The 10,240-nt window shown below is 43.1% G+C and overlaps 1 protein-coding gene across 1 annotated transcript; it reads right to left on the reverse strand.

The window, feature by feature from the left end:
• Positions 1 to 6,707: 6,707 nt before the first annotated feature.
• LOC137535947 (trypsin-like) lies at positions 6,708 to 9,880 on the reverse strand. Its single transcript, XM_068257837.1, has 5 exons — positions 9,838 to 9,880; positions 9,575 to 9,725; positions 7,758 to 8,011; positions 7,141 to 7,277; positions 6,708 to 6,857 (listed from the first exon to the last, which is right to left on the reverse strand). The coding sequence occupies exons 1-5, from the start codon at positions 9,875 to 9,877 to the stop codon at positions 6,708 to 6,710; spliced, it is 732 nt and encodes a 243-aa protein (XP_068113938.1). The 5' UTR covers positions 9,878 to 9,880.
• Between the last annotated feature and the right edge of the window lie 360 nt (positions 9,881 to 10,240).

Genomic DNA, 10,240 nt, shown 5'->3' on the forward strand with positions numbered 1-10,240 from the left:
GGTCCCCTTTTTAAAGGGGACTCCCAGATTCCACCATGAACCCCCCACCCAGGAAATCGCGGCCTCCACCTCCACCGCCCATCGGAGGTGGAGAAGAGCCCCTTGTCCTTGGATTGGACAAGGGCTCGGAGGGGGAGGGGAAAGCTTGGCTGCCCCTCCCCTTCCGAGACCCCCCAATCCATGGACCATGCGGGCTGGTATAGTCAGGGTGCGGAGCCCCACGCGGCCGGTGCTCCGCATTCTGGCTATCCCAGCCTGCATGGGGGACAAGGGGTTAAAGAGGTCTGGGAGGGGGGACCCCACGTCGTTTTTTTTTATATTTCCCACACTCAGAATGAAGTAAGTAAAACTCTTCCCACTTGGGGGAATCTATGAAAATAATACACTATTGTTACCTGTGCAAAAAAAACTGACATTTTCCGCATTTAAAAGACATTTTTGCCCTTGAAACTTAAAAATCGATTTTCTCAAAAACTATAAGGTCTTTTTGAAAAAAAAAATGTCCTCTTATTCCCACTGATCCCCTTAATATACCCTAGGAATTTGGTGTTCCTAAACTTTAAGCAGGCTTTGCTATTAACCGTTAAAGTCGGCGGGTTTTTAAATGTATACATTTTTTTTTGAAACTTTAACATCGATTTTCTCAAAAACTATAAGGTCTTTTTGAAAAAAAAAATTTTCCTCTTATTCCTCCTGATCTCCTTAATATATTCTCCAAATTTGAGGCTCTTAGCATTTAAGGGGGCTTTGCTATTAACCCTTAAAGTCGGCGGCTTTTTTATATTATACGGAGCGTTACGGTTTAACGCGAAATTACGGTAGCGTTTAATGCGAAATTACGGCATGAACGAAACGCGAAATTTCGCGTTGAAAATTACGCTTACGGTATTTTCAATTACGATTTTAATGGCAATTTCGCTACGCTAATTTCGCATCGTAATCGCAAATTTCGCATGCGTAATTATAGTAATGCGAAATTACGAAAATTTCAGCTCAACTCTAATTGGTTAGCAGGAATTTGGCTTTTATTGGGCACAATCAATCATTTCTGCAGTGATCAGAAGAGATTGATCGCCCATAGGATTGTCTCTTAACTCTAAACATGAAACACTAATTTCCAGATACCACACCACCTTGCTCACACCTCCTCACATTCCATCCAGCTGGTGAGCAGGCAAGCTCTGTTTCATGCAAAATATTTCAGGGAAAAACAAAGCCTATAGAAAAAAAGCTTACTTATGAGCCTCACCATCTGTTTCCTCCATATTATTTTAGAGTGTAAGCTCACAAAGCCAAAGTTCTCTCACTTATAGCTCCTTGTAACTGCTGTATGTTTCACACTAACGTTGTCACAGAACACAATACAGATTTGTTTCTACAGAAGAAGCAGGGGAACCTGTGAAACGGCTGTTAGGCCAACCTCTTTATGCTCCTAATGTATTGCGTGTACTTGCTGGATTAAAAGGAACATTGGATTATTGCATACTGGTGCCAGGTTTGCTGTTTATTCTACTGGGGGATACTGAAGTGTATGTAACCTAGAGCACAGTGGATTGCAACCAAAGTCCAGCTGCTGTATCCAGTCTGTTGAGTGCCAGTCTCACTGCTTTTTCTTCTTTAATTGCAAATTGACGTCTGGATTCTGAGACTTGAGCACCAATGCAAGAGCCAAATACTGCTGGAACGGGGATACGGGGGGCACCTGCGGTTGAGGTGAACCCTTTACCCACGGCTGTACTGGCCGGAAGATCTGACTGGAAAACCTTTTTAACAGATACAGCCAAAGGTACGGAAGCAAGTAAAGTCGTTGGAGTTAAAGTGGTAGAACAAAAACTCAACAGGATTTCAGAACGGGAGATCAAATTTTTCTGGACTGTTGCTACGCTTAAGCGCTATGAAGACAAACAAATAGTTGCCAGAGGTTTTAGGAATTATAGTGAGGCTGCTGAGTATCAGGATGATGGAGATTTCATGAAGCTATGGAAGACGCAGCAATTGGACAATGTTTTGAAGCTACAAAAGATTGTCCTGGACCGTACAGAGTTGGAATATAACAAAACTTCAGCTGAAATAGAAGATTGCAAGAAAGAACTGGCGGGTTTAACCACGCCTCAACATTTACAAGAGATCGTTAAAAAGATAGATGCCAGATTGGCCCCAATACAGGAGAGTTTTACAGAGCGGAACTGCGTAAGTTCCGCAGAGATCAGGAGGACTTTGAGAAAGGTCATATCTTTAACTGGGGTCAAGCAGGTCAACGGAGTGGCTCAAGAGGCAGGAAAAGGCCTAAGAAAAATTGTGGATATTGCACCACAGATTCGGGCTCAGATTGTAGTTCAGAAGAACCAGTAAGAAAAGTACCTAGGAAACCAGCGTTGAAATCCTCAGGAGATCAGGAATGTGCAAGTGGCAGTGCCCCTTTAGGCATAAGATCAGGAGAGGAGTTAGGAAACACAAATCAAAACCTACCTCAGGAGAAGAAAGTCAAGTGGAAGAGACACACCCGTGGCAGGGGTTACTACAAGAAGTCCTCTTCAAAGAAAAAGACCAATTACAGGTGATATACATCTCTGGTGAAACACTCCATGTGGGATGTATAACCCTTCTTTTGAAAGGTTTGAATTTTTCAATTAGTGCGGCTTATAACAACTTTAAATTTGAAGTTGACTGGTACTGTTCAATCTGTAGATTGAATATAGCAGCTCAACAGGAGAATTGGAAACAGACATCTAATAGCTTAGAACCTAACACTGAGGACTTGGGGTTTATTCCAACAACACAGGACCTGCAGGCCCTGGTGGACTTGCAATCGTTGTGGAAAGAGGGAAACCCAGAAAGTCGGCTGCACTCTGAGAGTGATGTGGAAACAAGAATGCCATTCAGGGTGTGCAAATCCACACGGGAATTTAATAGTACCCCAGGATCAGGTGTTGAACAGTTTGACGTGAAGGTTCAGAAGGATATGAAAGCCCTAATCTATCCTGAGGCAGAGCCCAATCTTTCACCACTGGAAATGGAAGCTTTGAAATGGTTAAAGGATAACCCAAGGATAACCATTAAAAAAGCAGATAAGGGGGGAACTTGGTAGTGATGTCACACAGCTACTATGTGCAGGAAGCTAAAAGACAATTGGAAGGTCCAGATGGATTCTATGAGAAACTACGGAGAGACCCTAGCTGTCACTATAAGGATCTCCTACGTACCTTACTGCAAAGAGGGGTGGAACTGGGATGGTTGTCCAAAAAATTGGGAGAAGATCTTCTCCCACCGTTGCCACAAAAGCCAGTCTGGTACTTCCTGCCCAAAGTGCACAAAAGCTTGGAGGAACTGCCTGGACGTCCAATAGTGTCAGCCAGAGGGTCCCTTACGGAGCCGTTGTCCAAATTTTTGGAATATCAACTGAGACCTTTTTTGGTGCAGATTCCTTCGTATCTGGCTGACACTCTGGACGTCCTGGTGAAACCCCACAGGTGCAATGGCGGGAGGGACTAAGACTGGCTTCCATAGATGTAGAAAGTCTCTACACTAGAATCCCCCAAAAATTGGGAACGGAAGTGGTGAAATAATTTTTGGTTAAAAAAGGAAAAGATAAAGAATGGGCAAGTTATCTCTCTGAATGTTTGTTTTTCATATTGTCTCACAATGCCTTTCTTTTTCAGGACTGTTGGTATAGACAGGCTACTGGCATGGCGATGGGAACCTCGGTGGCCCCGACTTTTGCAAATATTTTTTTGGCCGCCTGGGAAGAACATGATGTCCTTGTAGAATGTAACCCCTATCGCCACGCCATTAAGTCCTGGCTAAGATACATGGATGACGTCCTAGTGATCTGGGACGGCACAGATTGGGAATTTGAGAACTTTGTCCAGTGGATCAATTTCAATAACTACAATATGCGGTTCACTGGTATATGGGGGGGGAGATAGAATGGAATTCCTTGAGCTAACAATAATGGTGGAAGAGGGGAAACTCATAACAAAAGGCTATAGGAAACCTACAGCAACTAATAATATCCTCCACTATTCTAGCTATCACCCTGACCATGTAAAAAATTCCATCCCATACAGTCAATTTATTCGCTGGAAGGAACACTGATTTTTTGGAACAAAGTTATGAACTGGGGTTAAGGTTTTTGACCCGGGGTTACCCTTTATCCCTGGTAGTGATGGCGGTTGAGAAGGCCAATGCAAAACCCAGATCCAACCTTTTGGTTAGGAAGAAAAAGGTAAAGGCAAAGGGTGAACCCAATATGGGGGTCCCCCTCATTTTTGAATACTCTCCAATGGCAAAAAGACTAAGGAACTCTATCCCCAAAAAACTGGGGAGATTTACGCTCTAATGTAGCCTTTGGGAAAAAGTTCCCGGAAAGACCTTTGATTACTTTTCGTAGGGCCCGGACCATTGGGGATGTAATAGTGAGGAGTGAGTTCAGAGAAGAAAAGAAAATAGATTGGTTAACTAGCCAGAGAGCTAAGGGGTGTTTCACATGCGGAAATTGTAATTATTGCACCCACTTTGTACAGGGGAAGCGTATTGTTCTGGGGAGTGAATTAATCCTTATCAAAGACTTTATACACTGCCGGTCAACACATGTAGTGTATGCAGTTTTATGTTCGTGTAATCGTTATTATATTGGGATGACCACCCGCCAACTATGTACAAGGTACCAGGAACATGTCAATTCTTTGAATACGAAAAAAGGAGCAGGACGGATGATAAAACATGTGCTAGAGGAACATGGAAATCAGAGTTCCCCTTTAAGGTTCACGGGCTTAAAAGTAGTTGACCAGCCAAGGAGGGGAGGTGACCGGGAAAAACTGCTTAGACAGGAGGAGGCTAAATTAATCTCTAGGACAAAAGCCTGTGGACGATTGGGACTAAACGAGAGAAATGAACTGTTTTGCTTCCTTGAAAAATATTAACTTATTTATTGAGCTTCTGAGCTTTTTCCTAGAATGCTGCTTGTCTATATACATAGCTGATTGTCTTGCCATACCTGCTCTGTTATGCCTTACGTGTATTGTTTTTAATATTTGTTTTCTTTTTTTGTTTGTGTTTCAGGGTACCAGGAATAACTATCTCCCTGTATGTGGCATCAGGGCCGGGCCGAGGCATAGGCTGGAGAGGCTCCAGCCTCAGGGCGCAGAGTAGGAGGGGGCGCACAATTCATTCAGCTGTCATTCCTAATTGTGTTTGAAGCAGAAATAAATAAGAAATGGGGACACATAGCAGGGACTGCAAGCCAGATAACTAGATATTAAGGTGTTGGGGAGGTTGTGGGCCCTGTGCTCTTAGTCTAATAGCAATCAGTGTGTGACGGCTGGCGTGGGAGGGATAGAGGGGCGCACTTTGGTGTCTCAGCCTTGGGTGCTGGAGGACCTTGTCCCAGCTCTGTGTGGCATGCTGACGTAGAACGGGAAGAACTGTGTGGTAAGCCAAGGTTAATAACTGGCTAACCCTGGGTCAACCTCTTTATATTGCATGCCAAATATTGAACCTTATTCAGGCACTGATGTGCATGTTTTGCGAAAGCAATGGACTTACTCTGCTATTCAGCACGGTTGGGGGATGTACCTAAATGGGCGTTCCCTTTATAGTCCTTGTGCATTGTTTTGTCATATATAAGGTATATGAATATGCTGTTTAAAGCTCTTTTGTGTATATATACTTTATGATGAGTTACTGCAGGGACGGAGATACTTGGTGATCGTGGCAAATACAGCGGAATAAATATCCGCAATCACGGCGCTTGGAATTGCGCCCGGCGTGTGTAAGTTGCTATGACAACCTACGCCTTCTTAGGCTTTTTGTCCCATGCAGCGCTTTACCCTGTACTGCGCCCATTGGCCGCCTAGAGCCGGCAGTGGACGCACGCTGACTGGCTACGCCTGCCGCGTGTTTGATTGGCCGAAAGTTATCGGAGGGGTGTTCCCGGAAGGGGGCGGATACCCGTGGCCGCGGCGGACAATTCTAGTGATGATGAACGTGATCAGAAGGGTGAGCTTCTATGCATTATAGAGTATATATATAAGGGATGTTGCCTGTGTACCCTGTCTTTGTGCCTCTGAAGAAGCAGGGGAACCTGCAAAACGGCTGTTAGGCCAACCTCTTTATGCTCCTAATGTACTGCGTGTACTTGCTGGATTAAAAGGAACATTGGATTATTGCATTATGGTGCCAGGTTTGCTGTTTATTCTACTGGGAGCTACAGAAGTTTACATTTTGTTCAGTGCCCGTTTCCACTATAAGCATGCAAATGTGCAATTGTGCATGCTCTTTTTGCATTGATATACACATTTGTGTGCAGCAAATCCACATGAATTTGAACCTAGTTGAAACAGGCCCTAAAATAACCGATCTGAAAGGTGTTCATGCCATTGGACACTGGGGATAACAACTAACCGTGGTGCAAATGTGCTTTTCAAAATATTCTCCAGATATTTACTCAACGCTGTTTAGCAAACTCTGTGGTTTCCCCAGGAACACTGAATAATTGTTTTGTCCATTTTTGTGTTCAAACAGCCCTCTGTCAACTAACCGGTTGTTGGTGCTTCTGTATTTAATCTACTGTAAGTGGAACCATTGAATATCACTAAAGGTGACAACATAATCTCAAAACAATAAGTTAAGTTGGTAATGTTTATTTTAAGATCCACAAGTTCGGTGACACATACTAAAAAAATCAGAATATACGAGTAGACTGAGGTTTAGTTGGCAGCCACAGTGCTGGAGATCCAGGAGTTGTAGTTGGAGACCCTGGTGTAGACACCAGGGTAATTCCTCAGAGCACAACCGTATCCCCAGGAGACAATACCTTGGAGCTGTCCATTGCAGACCACGGGTCCACCAGAGTCACCCTAAGAGGAAGAAAATCACTGGTAAAACATCCATACAAACATTTGTTGTATATTAATGTATGTCATTTCATTGTTTAAAATATTAAAGCTATACACAGATGATACACTTTTGTCAAGTGCGACAGTTTGTTGTGAAAACCTAGTGTAGGCACAGGCGTTCACTGACATAACTGGCCTCCCCATCACCATACTCTTATATATTAGACCCCAGTGTCTACTGTACTTCCATGGAGACTCACTTTACAAGTAGCTATATACCAATGCATCGAGTAATGGCCATTACCTGGCAGGAATCCTTGCCGCCCTCCAGGTAGCCAACACAGATCATGTTGCCGGTGATCTCACCAGGATAGGCATTGGAACACTGGGCTGAAGTCAGGATAGGAGCGTCCACACACTGGAGCAGGCTGGGCATGTTAGCTAGAAATAACATCACATTTCAGTTAGAACTATACTTTTTAATTTACCATCAGTTACAAAGCACTATAATATCAGCATGCCATTAAAATGGATAGGAGTGTTAACACAGTGCAGAAGATCGGGGTCGTTGGCTATAGTAACATGAAGGAGGTAAAAACAGAATGGATTGAAAAAATCCCTAGTTCTCAGTGTCCCCTAAATTGCATTCATGGCTTTCCAATGCCCTGTGTAGTATGTGCCAGCATTGAAGTGCCACTTGCATTATGTCCCAGTTTTCCAGTGCCACCGAAAGGCTTTCTAAGCTTTCCAGTGTCCCCAGTATTGTGGCCTCAGCTTTTTAGTGAAATATAACAACATAATTAACAGGCACCGTCTTTCATTGAAATGCAAACCTTTTAGACCCTGACAAAATCACTTTAAGTTTAGGAGTAGCTTATGTTTACTGTACATTTGGTAGATGTCCAACTTGTCTTGACTTACTTCCACTGCTCAGAGTGTTGCCCCATCCAGAGATCAGACAGCTTGTGCCGGCCGCAGAAGTGGCAGAGGCGATACCAATAGCTTTGACGTAAGAGTTGATGGTGGCAGCAGAGGCCAGCTTGATCAGCCAGATGTCGTTGTCCAAGGTTCTGGAGTTGTAGCTGGCATGTCTGATGGACTTGGCAGAGTTAATAAACTGCTCAGTGCCCTCAGTGGTAGCAATGTTGTGCTCTCCCAGTCTGACCTGGACACTCCTGTATGCAGAAAAATACACATCAAGAGCAGCTTGTAGGTTATGAATTTTGCCAAATACAGTCAAAATATAGCTTACCTATTGAAAGTTAGCAAGTACAAACATGAGTTACATAAATCTCCTGTGAAGATGAAAACATGGGGTCCTTATCCCAAAAGTTACCAATTGGAGGAAGCTTTGCTGTGGGAACGTACTGTACATCAGCGTAATCTTTCTAACTTCTCAGTAAATTCACCCAGCTTGTTAAATGAGTGACAGAGAAGCAGGAGGCGAGGTATAGTCTCAACTTCAAAGTCCAAGTGGCCAATTTGTAGAGGTGCAAACAGGTTGCACACCAGAAATTTGCCAGATTGCAATCTTTGAAATCTTCTTGTCACATGCACAATTCGATGTCAGGCTGAACATAACAGATTCTTTACAAAACTATTTACTCTTCATATTTACAGAAAACCGGGTGTGATTGCATAAAACAAACAAACAAAAAAATAACCCCCCCCCACAACTTTGATAATATAGAAACATTGTAAGACTACAATCACAGCGTTACATTTCCTGTAACAGCAGGAAAGCAACAGATTTGGAAAGTTGTGCTGTATGTAACCGCTGCTTTGTGTCGGATACAGTGAAGCATACCGACAGTGAAAGGTGTGCTTCACTTGTACTGTTAACGTACAGTGCATTAGGATGCCAGTATATGGCAAAGCACCCGCCGAACTGTGAAAGTCCCATAGGTGGTGTGCAGCAAGCCATATTACAAAAGGCCGTTATGACACACCTCAACGCACTATTGTGAACGTAACCTTAAAAATTGTGGAATATTGTACTGGTATCTGCAAATCTTGTTCACGATGTCTATAATTTATCAGCACTCTCAACAAAAGTACGAGAGTGTCAATAAAAACCAATGTGGCAGCAGACAAAAAGAGAAAAAGAGCACACTTAAATGTGCAGCCGGTCGAGGAATAACCTCACCTTTGGAAGGATGCTGGAATGCCTGTATAGGTTTTCCAGCAGTAGAGATTTGTCCCTCCAGCCAGGGACTTGGCATGTGGGATGCCGTAACGGAATACCGGCAACTTCCAAAGGTGAGCAAAAATAAAGAAAAAACCTTGCCTACTAAACCAGTCATGTTGCCAACCAACCGCTAAAATATGTTAGCTCTGTTTCTATCAAATAAGGTTAGAAACTGTTGTGGTTTTTTATAGCTGTCTTATTCTCCAACGGAACAGTTGCATCTCTGTTCCTCACTTTCAGACTGCATTGCTTTAATTTTAACCTCGGTTTTGGGGACAGAAAACCAGAGACATTGACACACACAGGTTGTAACTCTTTCCCATTCTTCAAAAATCAGTTTCGTTGCCACTTTACCTGTTGGACAGATTTAACTACTTCCTGCCAGGACAGGATGTTCATGAAAATATCTAACACAAAAGCAACAGATAGTGATAAAAACACAGTGGCTCTAACTCTTTCTATCTAAACCCAAACTATTTTTTCCCCTTTGCTGTTGGTCTTCCAGCTATTCATTATTAATAACATTTCTTGTTGGAAAATGTGTACTTACGCCTTGTAGCAGTGAGCAGCGGAGACGACCCACAGGCTGTTGATCAGAGAACCTCCGCAGAAGTGGTACCCGGAGTTCAGGGAAACCTGGTAGGGGACAGAGTTTTTGCCACAGGTGTAACCTCCGACGATCTTGTCATCATCCAAGGCAGCTGAAAAAGATGGTGTACACTTAACAGAATGTATCTGACCATACTACATATTAAAGACATCCCCACTCTAACCCCAATAAAGCCTTTTCCCTAAAAAGCTTGGTTGTCTCACCAGCTGCTCCAAGGAGCACGCAGATCAGAAGGAACTTCATGGTGTTGATTCGAGCAGTGAGTGACTTTTCCTGGCTGAAATGTTGGTATTTATACAGTTTTCTGGGAGCCGACCACCTGTACACTCTGCGGCTGAGTCAATATGGATATACTCTAGTTAATGTATATACTGACTTATCTATGCATTTTCTAACTTTACAGCCACCTGGGGATAATTTGGGCTATTTTTATTCATGTTAAATCAGCACCTGTTCTTTTTTTTATAGATTACTTGAAAGTGAATAAAAACATAAGCAGTAGATTTGGTGGTTAAGATTACAATAACAGGCAGTTTTACTCCTTTCCCCCACCAATATTAATGACTCGTTTTATACCCTTGTCATGGAATTTGGGTATCAAGCTTC

This window comes from Hyperolius riggenbachi, chromosome 10, assembly GCF_040937935.1.
Source record: "Hyperolius riggenbachi isolate aHypRig1 chromosome 10, aHypRig1.pri, whole genome shotgun sequence".
In the NCBI taxonomy this organism is placed as follows: domain Eukaryota; kingdom Metazoa; phylum Chordata; class Amphibia; order Anura; family Hyperoliidae; genus Hyperolius; species Hyperolius riggenbachi.

What these genes read in the sequence shown, in the direction of transcription:
- LOC137535947 (XM_068257837.1), bottom strand. Translation starts at nt 9,877, where the DNA reads ATGAAGTTCCTTCTGATCTGCGTGCTCCTTGGAGCAGCTG. An exon ending in GCTGCTCACTGCTACAAGGC is followed by an intron (nt 8,012 to 9,574) that starts GTAAGTACACAT and finishes TTCTGCATACAG; the next exon opens with GAGTGTCCAGGTCAGACTGG. An exon ending in GCGGCAAGGATTCCTGCCAG is followed by an intron (nt 6,858 to 7,140) that starts GTAATGGCCATT and finishes TCTTCCTCTTAG; the next exon opens with GGTGACTCTGGTGGACCCGT.